The sequence below is a fragment of the Vulpes vulpes genome, chromosome 4, assembly GCF_048418805.1.
Source record: "Vulpes vulpes isolate BD-2025 chromosome 4, VulVul3, whole genome shotgun sequence".
NCBI classification, from domain to species: Eukaryota; Metazoa; Chordata; class Mammalia; order Carnivora; family Canidae; genus Vulpes; species Vulpes vulpes.
In genome coordinates, this window is record NC_132783.1 from 58,156,933 (window position 1) to 58,177,460 (window position 20,528).

The 20,528-nt window shown below is 39.4% G+C and overlaps 1 protein-coding gene across 1 annotated transcript; it reads left to right on the forward strand.

The window, feature by feature from the left end:
- The first annotated feature begins 864 nt into the window (after positions 1-864).
- COQ2 (coenzyme Q2, polyprenyltransferase) lies at positions 865-19,998 on the forward strand. Its single transcript, XM_072755773.1, has 7 exons — positions 865-1,131; positions 6,075-6,241; positions 12,968-13,089; positions 14,352-14,437; positions 16,055-16,188; positions 17,249-17,437; positions 19,325-19,998. Exons 1-7 carry the CDS (start codon positions 885-887, stop codon positions 19,484-19,486), a joined length of 1,107 nt encoding a protein of 368 aa, XP_072611874.1. The 5' UTR covers positions 865-884; the 3' UTR covers positions 19,487-19,998.
- Positions 19,999-20,528: the final 530 nt, after the last annotated feature.

The window sequence follows — 20,528 nt, forward strand, 5'->3', positions numbered from 1 at the left end:
ACTGCTTGGTATGTGGAAAACCCACACATCTGGTGTTGTGGTGGAGCACTGAGAGAGGAGGTAACACATACAGGAGGAAGCGTGTTTTCTCCTTTAGTAAAATTTCCTGATGCCTCGATCCCTCTGTCTACAATCAGTGAACTAGTGGTGAGCTATTTTTGCAGAATTATCAAAGACTGCCCCCTCCTCACCACCCCTGGAGACTCAAGGTATCACAGAATCACTGTTGTGGTTTTAAGGAAAGGCAATACAGGGGAGTGGCTTACCCATGGTGACTAAGGAAGCGGTTAAACAGGATAATCCGTGCAAAGTGCCTGTAACAGTGCGGGGCACACGGCCCTACCCAAGAACCGGCCAGAAGTAAGAGCACCACCACGTGTTCCAGCCGCAGGCTCTTGCATCTCACAAGCTCACTGCTTCTGGACTACACAAACTCCTCTGACTTGACCGTCGAATTTAAGGTTTTCACTTGTGTGATGCATGTCCCTTGACTCGGAGCACGGGTTTAATTTACATTCTTACAATGGCTCTCGGTGCCCTTTTTACTTTAAAAGGGAAACACCTGTCCCCAAATCAGTATTTTGGTAGCTTTCTCGAGGTCTTCTTATTTTCCTGGTACAACACTATCTTTGCTCATCTATTGAGAAAGCCCATCACAGGAATCATCCCATCACGCTAAGCATCCCAGGGACCCCCGCCCCCAAGGTTAGAGCGACCGCGGCCACCCCGCGCGCCGGCCGGTTACTAGAAAGGCTCGGACCACTCGGCCGCTCAGACTAGGCGCGCGCCGGCCGGCCTGCAGTGACGTCACTGCGCAGACCTGCCGCGACCCGTCGCCGCGGAATGACCTCAGGCCAGGGCGGGGCCACGCCCTCCCGGGCGCCATGCTGGCCGCTCGCTGCGCGGCCCTCGCGGGGGGGCTGCGGGTCCTGACGCGGCCGTGGCTGCGGGGGTCCGGCGCCCTGGCCCTGGCGCGCGCGGCTGGCGCGCTCCGCGCTGGGCACGGGCGGCCTTCGGCCGGGCCGGGACCGCGCAGGCGTGGGCTCGGCCTATCGGCCGCGGCGGTGGTGAACTCGGCGCCCCGCCCCCTGCAGCCCTACCTGCGCCTCATGCGGTTGGACAAGCCGATTGGTGAGTGCGGGGCGGACGGGCCGAAGCGCGCGGCGCCGCGGGCCGGGGCCGGGGGGCGGGGGGCCTGCGGGCGTTGTGGAAGCCGAGGCGCGGGGTACTCCCGGGACCCCCGGACTAGCGGGCGCCGAAGTGGCCCTCCCGTTCGCACGTCCCCCTGCGTCCTCAGTGCCCCGGGCGGGCGAGAAGTTGGCTCATGGCACGGCCCTTGTTGAAACAGGCCTTGAGCGGAAACTCCGTGCCCCTTTATTTGCACAGATTTACGGTATTGAAGCACTTCCACATTCATTGCTGTTTGATCCCTGCCGTAATTTTGCAAGGCTCCCGAAGCAAAGAACAGACACCGCAGTGATGCCGAGGAACCTAGTTTGATGCTGCGTGCTAGCTTTGCCCGACCCCAACCCTAACGCAAAGACGTAATTCCGCTGAATGCAGCGGGTAGCGCTTGCCGACTGCCTGTCAGCTCACAGTCGTCCCCGAAGACTTCTGTGACCTTCCTATTTAAATAATACCTGCCACCTCAGTCTCTATTCCTCTACCTTCCAATTTTCGTCGTAGCACTCCCCACTGATTAACCTCACACACCGATGGCTTGATGGACTGCTCCAACACAATCTAAGCGCCCCATCCATGGGACATTTCTATCTAGTGCCTCGTATAGAGCCTGCCGGTAGTATCAAACGAATTCCTATCATACTGCCTAGTCTGGGGGACAGAAAGGTCTATGGAAACGCCCTGCTTTCTAGTTGAAAAAGACGAATATGATTGGGTGAGCTGGGAAAGTAGGAGGTCAGATGTTAGTGGTACAGATGGCAAGTGGTACACTTAAGAGTGGTTACTGTGGATCCACATTGCTAGAAAGTGTCCAGAACAAATTGAATCTCAAAGGACAGGTAGATTTTGCAGAAGGGAGAAGAAATCTTGGTGGGTTGGGGAGATGTTTTTGCAGACTCAGGGGTTGAGAGTTGAAACATCAAGGATATGAGTTGATCTGGAATAGCAGATGGATGTAGAAAACACTGGGAGGCAAGGCTGGATAAGGGCTGGATGGAAAAAGGAGGGACAGTGGGAATGGAGGGGCCGAGACTGAACTGCAGATAATCTAGGTGATAGCATTTGCCATGGTAGTGCATGGAAATGCATCCAGGTGCTTAGACATATTCACTCCACGTCTGCCTAGCCAAGACCTCAAATTAGATCTTGCTTATGGTATTCTAGGTCTATGCACTACTTATTTGGGATCAGAGCACTAAGTGTTAGAACAATTAGCTATTGGGACACCTGGTGGCTCAGTAGTTTGGTGCCAGCCTTCGGCCCAGGGTGTGATCCTGGAGTCCCACGTCCGGCTCCCTGCATGGAGCCTGCTTCTCCCTCTGCCTGTGTCTCTGCCTCTCTCTCTCTCTCTCATGAATAAATAGGTAAAATCTAAAATTTATTCTCATGAATAAATAGGTAAAATCTAAAAAAAAAAAAAACCAATTAGCTATTAAAGTATAAAAGCAAATTAAATGATAAACACAGTCCTGCCATCACAACCCCTTGCATTTTGGGCCAGATAAGAGTTGATAGTCATTAATTTCCAAGTCCAGTTCTAATCTGAAGCATAATTATAATTCTGTTTTGGTGTCTGTGTCATGGAGCTGCAGTGTAGGCCTACAGACATCAGGACAGATCAACAGCTGCCATTATTCCCATTTCTGTAAACCTCTGACTTTTACATCAGTAGTAAGAGGCTGGCTACTAAGGGTAATGAGTACAACTCTGAAACCAGACCTCTTCATTTCTCATCTATAAAATGAAGATACTAACAGTACTGACTTTATAAGATTGTCATGAGAATCATTTATGTGTGTATGTGTTTCAAGTCCTTAGAACAGTGCCTGATATAATAAGCGCCCAAGAAATGTTAGGCATTAGTACTAGATGATTGCAGGGGTTTTTTGTTTTTTTGGGTTTTTTTTTTTTTTTTTAAGACCATTTACTAATGGTCTATGTTACTGTTCATTGTTTTACTTTGTTGAAGTTGGATCTTGTTTTTATAAACCAAAGTGGAATTCCTTGTTTTTCAGAAGGGATTACAACTTCTTTCAAATGTGTCACAAACTGTGGTATTTCACAAAGTTTCAGCAGGTGGCACTCTTGACACTAAATTGGTGGTAATAATTTTTGTTTCCCTGCATTCATGGGTGATTATGTTGTCTTGAAGATAATATGTAATTAGTCAAGAACCTTAGGTTCAGTTTTCATAGGCTTTTTGGTCTGCCCACCACTTCTCAGGACTTGCTCATTTTCCTTTTTCAACAGTAGATATTTCTTTCTGAAACCTGTCTGCATCCTCATCTCCTCTGCATCCCTCTTCATGGAAGAGAGAATAATCAAAGTACCACTGGGAAGAGAGGCAAGAACCATTGCTGAGAATCAGGAGTGCAGAGGGCCAGTAAGGACTTCAGTGTATGTGGAGATTTGGGTAGAATGACTGATAACATTGCCCTTAGGGAGAGCCAGACCACCTGAGTTTACATTTCAACTCTGCCACTTTTTGCCCTTTGTGACCTTGGGCAAATTACTTCCTTTGTGCTTCAATTTTTGTATTTGTTTCGTGGGTATCATAAAAACAGTGCCCATCTCATAGGTTTGTCCTGAGAATCAAAAGTATTTCTTGATAGCACCTGGCACATAGCAACAGTTACATACTTGCTCTGTTTTTATTTTCATCATTACCAGTATCATTTTCTCATTAACAGTTCTCAGAGATAGTCTTTCCCCTCATTTACAGATGAGGAATACTGAACCTTAAAGTTTAACATACTTCAGTGTCGAGGCACCTGGAGGCACCTGGATGGCTCGATCGGTTAAGCATCTGCCTTTAGCTCAGGTCATGATCCTGGGATCAAGCCTCGCATTGGGCTCTCTGCTCAGCAGGGAGCCTGCTTCTCCCTCTGTCTACTGCGCCCCTGCTTGTGTGCTTTCGCGCGCTCTCTCTCTGTCAAATAAGTTTTTAAAAATCTTTAAAAAAAAAAAAAGATGAACCAATTAATATACTTCAGTGTCTGGCATCATTCCATTTATAGTGGCAGACATCAAACCGAATGTCTGACTTTCCCTAGGAACCCCCCTCATCCATAGGAGTGCCCTACAGCTTCCTATAGGTAAATGAATATAGTACCTTTAATGCAGACTGATAGTGAAGGAAATTTTGTTGCTGACACAAAAATGCTGTAGGTGATTACAACATCTTTTCTCTCCAGAATTCTTTTTTAAATAGACCCTTCAGTTCTAGCTGCACTAGGAAAATAATGCCTTTGAAGTGGTGGTCTTTTGTATCTATCAGGGCAGGGTCACTCTGTCCCTCCGAGCTATACTGGGAGATCTAGGAAAAAGGAAGTAAACACTTAACCTCTCTGTGCATTTGTTTCCTCACCTGTAAAATAGGAACAATAGTAGTGCCTACTTTGTAAGGGTGTGGTGGAGGACTAAATGAGTTTGTGTGTATGAAGCATTTGGAATAGTAACATTTACTGACATGTTAGCTTTTGTTGCTTTTGTTTTATATGGAACACACCAAATATGTGTCTATCCAGGAGAACCTGAACCTGAACCTGAATTTGAGTCTGAACTGGCCCTTGCTTGTTTTCAGTCTCTGCTTGCCTTTTCTGCTTTGTCCTCCCTGATCCCTCCCCCAGTAACTTGGGTGGCACTGTTTTGTGCATTTTTGTAGGACCCTGTATTTGCCCTATTTTTGAATTGATCCATTTTATTGTTATTGTTTAACTGTGTTTCTTCCTTTTCATTTATAAGCTGTGTGAAAGCAGAAAGCCTCTCTGCCTTAGTCACTGTTGTATTCCCAGTTCTTGTACGTGCTTTATAAATACCTATAAATGAATAAAGCTTAAGCTTATGAAGTTTAAATATGATTATAGGTACTTTGTCATTTGGCCATTTTTGTATAGGATCTCATTTTTATTTAGCCACATCTCCTTTTTCTCTTATGTGGCAAAATTGGACAGTAAAGCTCAGAATTTATCTTAATAGGCACCATATCCAAACATTCGTTGAAAGGCTTTCTTTTGAAAGTAGAATATCAGAGTTTACATGTAAAGTCTCCTTTTTGCACAATCTTTTTGGCTTCAGCTTAATTTCATCTGGTTTATGGGCTAAGAAACCAAGAACTAATCCCATTTGTGCATGTAGTTGTAAAATATTTAAAAACCAGTAGGTTAATGACCTCTTTCCTGCAAGACCATTTTATTTTATTGTACTAACAACAGTAAAAAGTTTTGCTGACCTTTTTTTAGCAGGTAGGTAATACATTGCATGTGATGCAAAATTCAGAAAGTGCAAAGGTATAGAGTGAAAACTAAGTTTTCCTCCCCTGTCTCCCAGCCACCCAGTTCCCCTCCCCAGAGGCAGATATCATTATCAGTTTCTACTGTCTCCTCCCTGACATGGCCTGTGAACATACTGACATTCAAATGTATGTATCTGGTGGTGGGAGGTGGTACACAGCATGGTAAAAATAGTTTGGCTGGACTGCTTTGTAACCTCATGAGAAAAGCATGAGTATCTGACTCCCCAGAGTGTGTTATCTGACTGGGTTTTGCTCATCTGATGTGTGAAAAATGTTATCTCAATGTAATTTTGATGTGTATTTCTTAAAGTTGATCTTTCATATAAATAAGTCATTTGTATTTCTTTTTCTGTGAACTTCCATTATTATTTTAGTCTGTTTTTCCATGGACTATTGATCTCTTTTCAGTGTCTAGGAACCCTACATATTGGGCCAAAAAGTCCTTTGTGATATAAGTTGTTAATTTATTTTCCCAGTTTTGTCCTGTGTTTTTGATTTTGTGTTCTTTACTTTTTTGGGATGTAGTGTTTGAACAAATGAAGACAGTTAACTAACTAACTTTAATGTGTACCTTTTTTGTCTTTTTATTTTTGCTTAGGAACCTGGCTGCTGTATCTGCCATGTACTTGGAGCATTGGGTTAGCAGCTGAACCAGGTTGTTTTCCAGATTGGTACATGTTATCCCTCTTTGGCACTGGAGCTGTTCTGATGCGTGGAGCAGGCTGTACTATTAATGACATGTGGGACCGGGACTATGATAAAAAGGTAGTTTCTTCCGGGAAAGGAATAGGGAGGCTCCTCTCAATTTTGCAGAGTGACATGGTGGCATCACTTCTAAAGTCCACAGAAGGCAAAGGATCTTTTACTGTACTCCTTGAAATCCCATATCGTAAGAAGTGCCGTTTTTCAGTAGAATAGTTGATACTGCAAAGTGCAGTGTACTTTCTCAACAAAAGCGGCCATGCAGGCAGGGAGTGTACTTCATTTTTACAAAATGAATTAGAATTTAGAAGGCTAAGGTAAGGATGTTAGGAGCAAAGTGAAAAGTTCATCCTGAACTTTTGTGTATCCCAAAGAACTGTCATTCTTTCCTTTGAGATATATAGTGGAGTTGGAACTATTCTTCTATAATTCAAATCTTAATTTAAATAAGCCAAGGAAGCCCCTATTAGCATTTGCTGTGATTATTTCCTTACAAAAATGTAATTTTATTCTTTTTTTTCTCCTTAGAAAAATAGTACATGTTTAATCTGAAAAATTTGGGCAGTACAGAAGTAGGAAGTATAGAAAATTCAAGTCTTTCTTATCTCCTCTCCCAGACCCCTAGAGAAACTTCACTTAACAGTTTGATGCATTATATTTCTCTGGATTATTTTCTCTTCATGTTCAAATGTTTGTGTATAATTATTTCTTCCTCAACAGACAGTTATTTTTTCAGGGGAAGCATCCAACTTGTTTGCCTTTTATCCTAGTGACTGTGCCATTACAAGTACAAGATCATTCATTAAATGCTTGAGTAAATAATCAAGTAAACTTTCAACTTAAAAGAAACCCATGAAAAATTAATACAAAATGAATAATTTTGTATACATTTATATAAGGTGAATAGTTGGGACAGCCCCATGGCTCAGGGGTTTAGCGCTGCCTTCGGCCCAGGGCGTGATCCTAGAGACCCGGGATCAAGTCCCATGTGGGGCTCCCTGCACGGAACCTGCTTCTCCCTCTGCCTGTGTCTCTGCCTCTCTGTGTGTGTGTTTCTCATGAACAAATAAATAAAATATTAAAAAATAATAATAAGGTGAATAATCATCCCTAGTTTGCCTTTCATACTACTGGTCTGAATTTTCTTTTAGCAAGGTATACCTGCAATGATTTTTAGTTTGTAAGAACAATATCACAATGTGTTTTTTAACTAAAAAATATTTATTGAGTATTTGCTGTATGTGAGACACAGTGACAGGTTTTAGGATCGCATGAATGAAAGCATGCAGTATTCCTGACCTTCAGGCAGTATTCCTGACCTCATAGTTTCATAGTTACACTCCAGCAGCACTGTTGTGAGAGTGGTATCCACAAGGGAACTTACTGACGACCACCTACCTCAGCCAAACGGAGCAGAGAGAACTTTCCAGGGGGGTGACTTTGAACTGTGTTAGCATAAGATGGCAAAAACAAGGGTGGGAGGAAGAGTGAAGGTCTTGAATGGCTGTGAGATTAAGTATAAAACTTAACCACTGCAGCGATGTGGTTTGTGTGTGACTAGAGGATAGGATAGTGGCAGGTGGCTGGAACTGCATGTTGAACACATCTCTAGACCCCGCTGACCCAACTGGGGTAGTTGATTCATGTCAGGAGATGCATACTTTCTTGATTTGGGGTTCATACACCCCAAAACTGACCCCAGTCAGTTTTTCATTCTACATAACCAGATGATTGAGGATTCTGGTATATATTACTTCAAAATAATTCTTGAACATGTTTAGAGCAGCTAATATAAAAATCCTGGTTGTAATATTTTATTGACTTATAAAGTTTTCCAGATGTTACTTTTGAGAGAAACTGGATAAAGGACATGTGGGATCTTTATATTTTTTAAAACGCAGAGATGTTTTTTAAAAACTGCACGTTGGGGTGCCTGGGCAGTTCAGTCATTTAAGCGTCCAACTCTTGGTTTCGGCTCAGGCCATGATCTCCCAGTTGTGGGATGGAGCCCCACATCAGGCTATGTACTCAGTGCAGAATCTGTCTCAGATTCTCTCTCCCTCTCCCGCTCCCCCATGTTCTTGCGCTGTCTCTCAAAAAAAATAAAATCTTTTTTTTAAGATTTTATTTTTTATTTTTTTAAAGATTCCATTTATTTATTCATGAGAGTCCCAGAGAGAGAGACAGACACACACACACACACACACACACACACACACACACACACACACACAGGCAGAGGGAGAAGCAGGCTCCATGCAGGGAGCCTGACATGCGACTTGATCCAAGGACTCCAGGATCACGCCGTGGGCCGAAAGCAGGAGCTAAACCGCTGAGCCACCCAGAGATCCCCCAAAAATAAAATCTTAAAAAGAAAAAAAGCTGCATATGAATCTATAATCATTTCAAAAGAGAAAAGGTTAATTAAAAAACTAATAGATAATATAATTAAAAAATAATAACCAACTTTTAATTAACAAAATATGACCATTTTCGTTTCCCCTTAAGTGATTTTTCTTTTCTCTTTAGGTTACAGGGTAACTGATTAGGTATCTTTTATCTCCCCTATGACATTTTTCTCTGCTTAGAAGAGTCCAGGTTCTATATAGACATACAACAAAGCTCTTAAATCAGTGTTTTATAGCTATTAAGGAGGTTTTGCTAATAGGACTTAAAATGTTATATGTATTTCTTTTATAATCTAATTTCTTTTTAAATATTTTGGTCTATTTAAATGGGAAAAAAAATTCATTTACCCATATCTCCCATTTCCCCCCTTCCCCCCCCCAATTCCTGCTTCTGGCAACCACCAACCTAATCTCTTTTTCTATAAGCTTGAGTTTTTGTTTTGTTTTAGACTCCGTATGTAAGAGAGATCATATAGTATTTGTCTTTCTGTCTGACTTATTTCACTGAGCATAATGCCCTTTAGATCCATCCATGTTGTTTCAAAATGGCAAGATTTTTTTTAATGGCTGAATAGTATTCCATTTTGTGTATATGTGTGTGCATGTGTATGTACCACAGTTTTTTTATCCATTGATCCATCAGTGGATACTTAGATTGTTTCCATATCTTGGCTATTTTAAAGAATGCTGCAGTGAACATGGGGGTACATATATCTTTTCAGATTAATGTATTCGTTTTCCTTGGATAAATACCTAGACACATGGAATTCTGGATCATATGGTAGTTCCATTTTTAATTTTCTGAGAACTGCCATACTGTTTTCCACAGTGGTTGCAACAGTTTACATTCATCAATAATGCACAAGAGTTCCCTTTTCTATACATCCTCACTAACACTTGTTTTTTGTCTTTTTGATAATAGCCAATCTAACAGGTGTGAGGTGATACTTCACTGTGGTTTTGTTTGCATTGCTCTGATGATTAGAGTATCTTTGCTCTGATGTTGAGTATCTTTTCATACATCTGTTGGCCATCTGTATGTCTTCTTTGGAAAATGTCTATTCGCTCTGATGATTAGAGTATCATTGCTCTGATGTTGAGTATCTTTTCATACATCTGTTGGCCATCTGTATGTCTTCTTTGGAAAATGTCTATTCGTGTCCTCTGCCTATTTATTATTTGGATTTTTGGGTGGTGGTTTTTTGTTTTGTTTTGTTTTGTTTTTAGCTATATGAATTCTTCATATATTTGGATATAAACTCCTTACCAGACATATGATTTGCAAATACTTTCTCCCATTCAGTAGGTTGATTTTCATTTTGTTGATGATTTCCATTGCTGTGCAGAAGCTTTTTAGTTTGTGTAATCCCACTTTATTTTTGCTTTTGTCGCTTTTATTTTTGGTGTCAGATCTAAAAATCATTACCATGACCTGTGTCTAGGAGCTTACTGCTATGTTTTCTTCTAGGAGTTTCAAGTCTTATGTGCAAATCTTTAAACCTTTTTGAGTTAATTTTGTGTATACTGTAAGATAGGGGTCCAGATTTTACATATGGCTGTCCGTATTTCCCCACACGATTTATTCAAGAAACTCTTCTTTATTGTATAGTCTTGGCTCCTTTGTCATAAATCAGTTGACCATATATGTGTAGGTTTATGTCTGGGCTCTCGGTTCTGTTTCACTGATCTATATGTCTGTTTTTCTGCCAAAATGAAGCTGTTTTAATTACTGTAGCTTTGTAGTATAGTTTGAAATCAAGAAGTGTGATGCCTCCAGCTTTGTTCTTCTTTCTCAAGATTGCTTTGGCTACTTGGGGTTTTTAGTGGTTCCATACAAATTTTAGGATCATTTTGTTTCTTTGAAAAATGCCGTTGGGATTTTGATATGGATTGCATTAAATCTATATATTGCTTTGAATAGTATGAACATTTTGGCAATATCAATTCTTCCAATGCATGAGCAAGAAATATCTATCCATTTATTTGTGATTTTAATTTCATTAATGTCTTCTAGTTTTCAACATACAGGTGTTTCACCTCCTTGGTTATATTTGTCTCTAGGTATTTTATTCTTTACTGCAGTTGTAAATAAGATTGTTTTAATCTCTCTTAGGTAGTTCTTTATTAGTGTTCAAAAAACACAACAGATTTTTTACATTTTAAAGAATGAGTTAAAAGGCTTGACTAAGTTGTAATGCTTACCTCACAGTTTCTTAAAGACTATATATCATTAAGGATATATTTGTGGCTCAGAGTTTTGCTTAGTATGTTAGATAATAAGTAAATTGCTAGTATATTAAATGATAAATCGATTGTTATTTGGGTATATGAGTTAAGTGTGTTCTGTTGATGTTCTGTATAATCTACCAACCATGTGATAAACATTAGGTTCATAAACATTGAAATAATCTCAGCGTATAAGTGTTAGTGATTTAGTTCTATTTTATTTATTTATTTATTTGTTTATTTTTTAAATAAATAAATCATGACCTGAGCCAAAGTCAGATACTTAATTGACTGAGCCACCCAGGTGCCCCAGTGATTCAGTTTTATAAGCTATGAGTAAATGGTTTCATTAAAAACCACATGGAATAAGTTTTGATCATCATATTACATCACTTTTAGTCTTTTGATGGCGTGCAGGTTTATTTTCAGCTTTTGAATTTAGCTAGGTAATTATAACTACCTGTGTAGTTATAAAAGGACTGTGTAATCTGTGGTTAATAGTATGGTCAGGTGAGCTAGACAGACTGTGCTACTTCCCATCCATGACCTTGGAAAGTTACTGAACTCTGTTTCAGTTTTCTAAAACAAATGGCAAGAACTTGTGAGTGGCTAAAAGTCAGGAATGTTATGAGGATTCAGTGGTGGGATAAATACATAGCTCTTAGAATAATGACACATGGTAAGCGCTCACGTACTAGTTGGAATAACCATAATATCCTAAAACAAATACAAGATATAAATATATTGCCAACTAAAACTGTGGGGATTAAATCAAAGATAAAAGATACAAGTCTGGCAGTCTAACTAAGGTGAGTCATTATGGTTTTTGACAAACTGTTTTATTATACAGTGAAGCATGCTATAAAATGAGTCAGCAAATTTTCTCCTAAGTAAATATTTTAGACTCTGTGGGCCATACTGTCTTGCAACTACCTGATTCTGTTGGAGCATGAAAGCAGCCATATACAATACGTTAACAAATGGATATATCTTTGTTTCAATAGAATTTTATTTATGGACACTGAAATTTATATTTCATAATATTTTCATAAGTCATATTACTTTTTTTTTTTTAACTGATTTTCAACTGCCTAAAAAAGAAAAACCATTCTTATTAGCTCATGGCCATATAAAAATAGGCAGTAGGCTGGATCTGGCCTATAGGCATAGTTTGCTAACCCTTGATATAAATCAAAACGGAAATATGTTATATTCATATGCTAACATTTACTGCATACTTACATGCTTTAGACACCACATTTACTCTGAGGTAGTGCTCTTATTACTTCTTTCTCTTCTTCTTCTCCCTCTCTTTCTGTTTTTCTTTTAACAAGTAAGTAATATAAGCCCAAGAGGGCTTAAATAATTTGCAAACATTCACACAGCCAATAAGTAGGTTATAGAACTGGATTCAAATGCTGGCCTCTTGGGTCCCAGGTCTTGAGTTCTTCTAACAATGCTGAAAATTTTGGTTATGCCCTTTTTTTTTTTATGCTTCAGTTTAGAATAATCAGATTTCATGATCTCTAGACAGCAAAAAATAACAACTAATATATCCTGTTGGTCCACATAATAGCTCTGTCTGTTCATATTCTTACATTGAGTCTGCCCTTTATATTTGGGTGCAATTAATATTAGATTATAGTCCCATCCTTAAATAGCCTGGCAAAAGCACTCCTGCTTTCAAACCCAGATAATCTGTCTTCTTTCTTTATTTACATTTGATTGCTGATTGCAGTGCTTCCTGTAATCAAAACATTCACTGCAGTTTCCTCTTTCCTGAGAATTACCATAATTATTGTCTCTTTTTTCTCTGTGGAAATTAAACATATACATGCTAATAAGCTGGGTAGCTAAATAGCCAGATAAGGAAGTTGCTTTGTTTTGTGGGGTTGGAGATGGAGATGGGAGATGAAAAGAGAGGGGAATGAGTGGTGGGAATTTTTAGTGCTTTTCAAAGCTGTTTTATCTTATTTTTTTTTCAAAGCTGTTTTAATATGAAGCTTTTATTTTTGGCAGCGCTTCCAATGTTGGTTTTACCTTTTATTCATATTTTTTTCCTTAGTGCCTGCCATGGGCCATTCTCTTGATTACATGTTTAAATTTATGATTGAACCATTACATGAGGCTAAAGTATCTGTTTTTATGTATTAAGGTTATAAGAACAGCAAATCGCCCAATAGCTGCTGGAGACATTTCAACTTTTCAGTCCTTTATTTTCCTTGGGGGACAGCTGACCTTGGCACTGGGCATTCTTTTGTGTCTGAATTACTACAGGTATAGTAAATGTGTTTTTCAGAATCACATATAAAATCTCTCTTTTGAAATGGAGAAAGTAAGAATAAATAAAATTAAAATATCTGTATCCAAAGTTGTTTATTGGCTATCTATGGAGCATCTGTAAGTTAGCAAGTATAAAGACATTACCACATGTCGTAAAAGCAAGAATACTTTCAGCCAAAGGAATGAGAAGATCAGCATTTAATTTATTCTGAGCCACTGTTATACTTCCATTATGTGTTACCTAAGAAACACATGGCACCTTCATAACTTTTTCAGATGTATACAGGGATATTGGTATATACCCTTATGTATAATTTTATTTATCCTGACACAATCTCTAAAGTATAGAGAAGTGATTATACTCATTTTGCAAAAAGATTAAGCAGGTCTTTCCTAGAGCCATGCTTATAATCGATGACAGAGGGGGAAAAAGTGGAAGGATTCATTCCTAGATCTCTTAAGTAGAGACAAAATTAAAAATTGCACATCAGATGGCTGCCTACAAAGTATATAAATGAGAAAAAAAGACAAAAAATTTAATTGTCATTTTATAGAGACTAGATTTAATTGCACACTTTGCCCTGATAATATCACGTGAAAATGCTTTTGGAATGTTTTTCCTGGAAGGACCATGTTAGGCGAGCTATGAAGTACCTAAAAACACCTTAGGATGCTATTATCCTTTTATAGATGCTTTATCTTCTCCTAGAGAAGTGACACCCATTGTGCATATTGAGAGGGGGGATCTTGATTCTAACTCTGTGGGGCATCTCCATTTACTAGCTGTCTTAATGTTGGAAAACAACACTTAGAGAAGCAGTAGCATGGAATGGGTAGTAAGTTGGACTCTGGAGCCATCTTGCCCTAAGTTTGAATCTGGCCCTGCTACTGACTGGCTCTATGACAGTCAACAAATTACTTAATCTCTTTGTGCTTTAGTTTCCTCATCTGCAAAAAACAAGTAGAATAAAACAGTTTGCCTCTTAGGTTTGTGGTAAAAATTATGGATTAACATATGTAAAGCAGTTAGAAAAGTGCCTAATACATGAAAGCATTATATGTATTATTATTTTGTTTGGTTGTTTTGTAACACTTAAAATATTTTCTAATTACTTTTATCCTAATTAAGTCTAGGAAAATAATTTTACATAAAAAATATAGCAAGTCATTTTCCAGTTAGTATTACTACTGTTGTCTTATTTAGCAATTTCTAAGAGATGGTGATATTAATCTGTAATGGTTTTTCTTGATTTCAGTATAGCTCTGGGAGCAGCATCCCTGCTTCTTGTCATCACCTACCCACTAATGAAAAGAATTACATACTGGCCTCAATTAGCCCTAGGTGAGCTTGAAATAATTACAAGGATTTCCTTCAATACCCTCAAACTTATACTTTGGGGTGTGTGTGTGTGTGTGTGTGTGTGTGTGTGTGTGTGTATACAGTGTGGCAGAAATAAAATGTCAAGTCAGTCATGAAATTTTCCAAACCAAGAATAGATTTTCATATTTTAATGGAGGGCAATTAGCCATTTTTATTGGCTAAGGAATTTTACATACTTATTAAGATTATCATCATTATTATTTTCTGAAATGCTCTTTTAAAATCTAAGTATGTCACAAAGAAAAAATTAACTGATTTGACCGTACCCTTCTCTTTAGGTGACTAATTTGGATGCCTTGAGGACTTGGGGTATTGGGGTAGAAAACAAAGTCAGGCAAGAGAACCAGGGTTAGTTTGTGCAAGCCTAGACAGACCATCACTGTTAAGCCTTCCTTAGATCTCCCAGGAGAAAGCTAGCCAGTCTTGCCTCTGGGTCCCACAGCACTCTGGCGTGGTGCTTACTATTTTCAACCAGCAATCACTAAAACAGAAGATGCTGAAAGCCGCCTCTGTCTCCTCAGTTGTAAATTGTAAATGCCTAACAGATAAAACTTTCTTTACATGTAGATGGCCCAGCATCTAACATAGCATTTGCTGTATCACAGGTATTCAATAAATATCTGTTGACAGAGCAAGCAAAGGTTGATAGGTAGGTAAATCAGAATCTATTGCAAAAATATTTACTCCTAGAATAAGCTAGAGTATTCCTAGAACTATTCTAGAACTATTCTAGTTGTTTTAGTGAATAAAAGAAGAAAAATGGTTTCTGAGAAAAGACATGTGGGACCCACTGAGTATGAGATACCTAGGGACTTGCAGGTACAGATGCCAGCAGGCAGTTCAGTCTCTAGTCTCAAGTGTAAGGAAGTGATCAGATTGCACAAAGAGATTTAGGAGCTGTGTGCTTGTAGGTGTTTGTTTACAGTCCTCAGAGAAGATGGACTTACAGAATAAATGAGTGTACCTGCCTATGCTCTTGTTTCTGTAGCTTATGGGGGAAATAGAGTCATAAAGGAAAGAACAGGGGGTTTTGGCTCAGGTAGGTCTAAGGTGAAACTCCAGCTTCTATTTTCATTGACTGTGCCAGCCACCATACTTGATAGGGTAAATGATGTTTTCCTGAAACATCCTATTTATCAGGGTGATACTATTCTTTCTGTTACCTGGATTATTTTGTCAATTAACCTCTCTGAGCCTATTTCCTTTTTTTTTGCTACGTAGCTAATCACCACCACAGAGAGCTAAGAGCATTTCAGGAAACAGTGCACAAAGCCTAATGTATAGAGACACTTATTATGTGCTGATGCCCCTTCTTCTCTTTGGGAGTCTAAAGTGCACTTAGACTTGTCCTCTCTTGGGCAGCCTGGGTGGCTCAGCGGTTTAGCGCCACCTTCAGCCCGGGAGACCCGGGATCGAGTCCCACGTCGGGCTCCCTGCATGGAGCCTGCTTCTCCCTCTGCCTCTCTCTCTCATTCTCTGTGTGTGTGTGTGTGTGTGTGTGTGTGTGTCTCATGAATAAATAAATAAAATTAAAAAAAAAAAGACTTGTCCTCTCTCTCTGTCTCTCACCATTTGTAGGGTTGACTTTTAATTGGGGAGCATTACTTGGATGGTCTGCTATCAAGGGCTCCTGTGATCCATCTATTTGCCTGCCTCTTTATTTTTCTGGAATTATGTGGACTCTAATATATGATACTATCTATGCCCACCAGGTAAAATGATGATATCTTTTTTCTTTGGTTTAGTTATTGTTGCCATTTAAGAACTTTATGAACCACATTAAAGTGGAAGTATATTTTTCTCAAAAGAAGATCATTCATGCTTTCTTGGCACCAACAAAATATTTTTGCTTCATGTGGTATGCTTACCAGAGATCGATTCTTTTATTTACAAGTACTTAAACAGTATTTACTATATGCCAGGCACTGTGTTTTTCTTTTTTTAAAGATTATTTATTTGAAAGAGAGAGTACAAGTGGGGTGGAGGGGGGCTTGGGGGGGCGTGGCAGAGGGAGAGGGAGAGAAGCAGACTCTCCTCTGAACTTACAGTGTGAAAGGAAAAGCATACATTAACCCCACATTCATTATTTGGATTTGGTGCCCAGAAGATAGCCTATCAGGTCATTATCTGCCTGCAGGTGGGTACAGAGTTCAGCATACAGCCTCTGATAACACTTGGCCATAATTAGAACAGTATGTGGAAATGCCTAGAAATTAAATTGCTGGGGAAGAGATCAGTCAGCTAGATGTGAATGTATCACCAAAACCTAGCTCTACTTAAACAGAAAGGATTTGATGGGAGAGGCAAGGAGTACATTGAGCTAGAAATAAAATGTGAATGGATGTGGTTAGGTGGCAATTGACCATTTTCTACATCTGTGACTTTAGCAAGATTGAAACTTAAATGTACAGGAAATTCTTGAGATTGGAGAGCCCTAAGGTAAGGAGAAGCTATGTGAACAATTAGACTTGAGTTTTAATTTTGAGTGTGGTCAGTGTGAAGTTAAGAGTCATTAATAGGGTTATAATACAACGACAGGTGGAAATAAAGCTGGAAGATCATCTTAGCAGTGACACTTAACTACGATTCTGCCTTTGCATTTATTACCAGTCAGCCTATGTTTCCAAGTTACTGTCGGCTTTCACAGCTTCTATCCTTTGAAAGACAGTTTCTTCTGGGATTAGATAGTGGTGATGATTATACAACTAAAATGGTGAGTTTTATAGCATGTCAATAAAAACCGGACAGTTTCTTAATACTTTCTGTTGTTAGGACAAAAGAGATGATGCTCTGATTGGTCTTAAGTCCACGGCGCTGCGGTTCCAGGAGAACACCAAGCAGTGGCTCAGTGGCTTCAGTGTGGCGATGCTGGGGGCGCTGAGCCTGGTGGGAGTGAATAGTGGTCAGACTGCACCCTACTACACTGCTCTTGCTGCTGTAGGAGCCCATCTGGCACACCAGGTTTGACCTTTTTCTTACTTTTCCCCTCATTTTTCTGTGGTATAAACTGTAAAAATTATTTAAACAAAACAACCTCTGTGCTTACCAAGCAGGGTACTTCCTAAAACAACTACTTCGCTTATACTACCTTGAACCATGCCCTCCCCTCTCCTGATGTGTTGCTTGAAAAAGCTAGCTGTATTATTTTAGAGAAATAATCTAAAACTAAACCTAGATTTACTTTTTTTTTTTTTCTCCCTCTGATTTTTCTTGAAGTACCTCTGATTCGTGTCTGGAAACATTTCAGCAATGTCTTAAAGGTTGTAGATTGAGTTTGCTCCAAAAGCAAACTGATCAACATAATCATCTTTTTAATATGTGGGTTTCAGTGATGGATGTGATGGTTAGCAAACTAATCATTCCTAAGTTTGGGTCCCACTGGCATTAACAACCAAAGCCAGAGAAGACGTGAAGTGCTAACATGTCAGAGTTCTGCCTAAATCATGGGAAACTCATTTCAAGATGTTCGGCCAGCACCCAAAAGCTTATATTGTGAATCTACATTATTGACTTTGGTAAATTAATGAACTAAATCTAACCTTAATGAAATAGACTGCTAGTAAATGGCCTCTTAGTTTTGTGTCATGTTACTCTTATTTTCTTTGACAGATCCAAAAAGATGTTAGTCTGTATGTAGATGATCTGTTTTATGCAGATTATTGCAAATTACTTAGCAATATAGCAAGACTTGCATCACAGTATGAAGGAAACTAAAATCCAGTATCCATAAACCCCATGCCTTATCACCTTCATTGTTTTCCTCACAAGGAAAGCTTTAAGACAGGAATTGGTGATTCTTCAGGACCCTCTAGATTTCACCACTTGCCTCCTCAGAATTTCTTAGCACCCTATTTTACTCATAACTCAGCTCTGTGGGGGTTGTCACCATCAATTGATTGCCTGCTCAAGATAATGGATGTGTAGCCATATTTAATTAAGCACCAGGATATAAGTGGAGGAAGGCAGAAATTACAAATACAATTACAAATACTGTAAGAGAGATTTGGAACCCACTTGACAATTCTAAATGGCATTTGCGGTCTTCTGTCTAGTGTTGATGCAGTATTTTACGATGGACATAGCCTTCTCATTTTTGGAAAAAAAAGGAAATCATGGTGATTTTAAGTCCACAGTCCGTATAATAGAGAATAGTTGGGGAAATGATGGATGCTAATGCTAAAGCCTAGGAGTAACTGAGACAGGGACATGGGACTTCCTTGATAGATTTACTGTGGAGAAAAGGAATGTGTTTGTTCTAGGTGACTCAGCAGATCTGGGTTGCCAGATCCCCCTCTATGTGGCAGTAGGAAGGAGATTGACACATCCGTGGGGTGTTTTTGGTTATAATAAATAAACTAGGGAGGAGGGGTCACCAGAGCCCCTGAGTTAGTGGGGCTGGGTTTGTTAACTATCTTTCAATGCAGTAGACAACCCAACACAATAGAGTTGTCCTTTCCCAAATGTGACTTGTCTACCTGTTGAGAAACATTACTCCAAGTAATAAAGCTAGAACTGGAGGGTAGGAGTAGGCAGATTTTAGATCATTGTAACTGGTTTAGAGCTTTCTAAAGAGTTAGAAATAAAAATAGCATGGGTTGCCTCTCTAAGCATTCATGAACCCCTCAAGTGGAAAATTTTACCACACAGCTTGGATGATACCCAATGAGAGATACGGTAGACTTTTCTATACCGGGAAAAGTACCCAAACTGTTTGGGTACATAAAGGACTTCCCATTCCTTAAAATCCTGTAACAAAGTGCTGTTGTCTTCTCTGTACAAATCTGTTTATTTGTGATGCCAAAAAGTTTATACTAAGTACTAATGTAGCATTGTGATCCTCTCTTACAGATTTACACTCTAGACATCCACCGACCTGAGGATTGTTGGGATAAATTTACCTCCAATCGAACATTGGGACTAGTGGTTTTGTTAGGGATTGTCCTTGGGAATTTGTGGAAGGAAAAGAAGACAGATGAAGCAAAGAAAAGTATAGATAGAATAGAAAATTAGCAAAGGACATTGATCTAGGAACCTTTAAAACAAACTTTTGCAAAACACTCTCAGGTCTTGTTACCACATAATTAGATTTGAATAAGCAGCCTTGCAATATGTTAAAGAGTTAAGAACCAGGAAATCAGATGTAGACCATATTTGCCTGGATTTAGTTTAAGTGTTATCTAGCAAAATCCTTCCCCCGTCTCATCCTGTAGGATTTGAGTGACCTTGAGTATTTAAGTTGATACATTCTTCTGCTCATTGGGATTCCCATCTGCAGTTACAGGAATGGTATGAGTTTGGGCACTTTAAAAGACGCCTGATTTATATCTCATCCAAATGAATGAATGTATGTAGGAAAGCGGACTTTAATTTTAGGGAAAAATAAAAGCTGCTGTAGAAAGTTGAGGTTTATTGTTTTTGTTGTAACCTTTACTTACTGCCAGAAGCGGTAACTGAGGAAACCATTCTCTGTTTTATATTTTAGGATAATTTAAATAAGTAAATAAAAATTTTTATCTACTGTATCCATACGTGTTTCTGTTGTTACCAGACCTGACATTTACTTCGTACATCTGGTCTCTGTACAGCAGTGGTGACCAGAATAAGCAGGCAGTCACCAGGGACTATTTTTAATTTCTGTTGATTTCTTTTTTTAATCTTATCAGATTGTGACTTACAGGATACTGGCATGTTGGTTAAGTGTCCTAACAATTTTTTCCCTTGCCGCCTTCAAAATATTCTCAACACAGCAGCCAGAGTGATTTTCTTAAAATCTATACGGGGTTCTCTCGTTCCTCTGCCTTTAGGATCTCCCAGGTTCCTCAGTACAAACTAAAAGTCCTGTCACCTACCAGGACCTTCATGATCTGGCTGCATCTGTAGCTACTTTCCCACACCCATCTCTAGCCCACTGTCTTCCTCACTGCTGCTCAGCAGGCTGGTGAACTTCTGCTCCAGGGCCTTTGCATGTACACTTTTGCTTGCCTGGAATGCTCTCCTTGAATTATGACAGTCCTTCATGGCAGGTCTTCTCCTAAATGTTACCTTCTCAAAG

Excerpts from the sequence above, each read along its gene's own strand:
- COQ2 (XM_072755773.1), top strand. The coding sequence starts at position 885 with ATGCTGGCCGCTCGCTGCGCGGCCCTCGCGGGGGGGCTGCGGGTCCTG. Across the intron at positions 14,438-16,054 it reads CTGGCCTCAATTAGCCCTAG|GGTTGACTTTTAATTGGGGA; the intron begins GTGAGCTTGAAA and ends CACCATTTGTAG. Across the intron at positions 16,189-17,248 it reads ATACTATCTATGCCCACCAG|GACAAAAGAGATGATGCTCT; the intron begins GTAAAATGATGA and ends TTCTGTTGTTAG.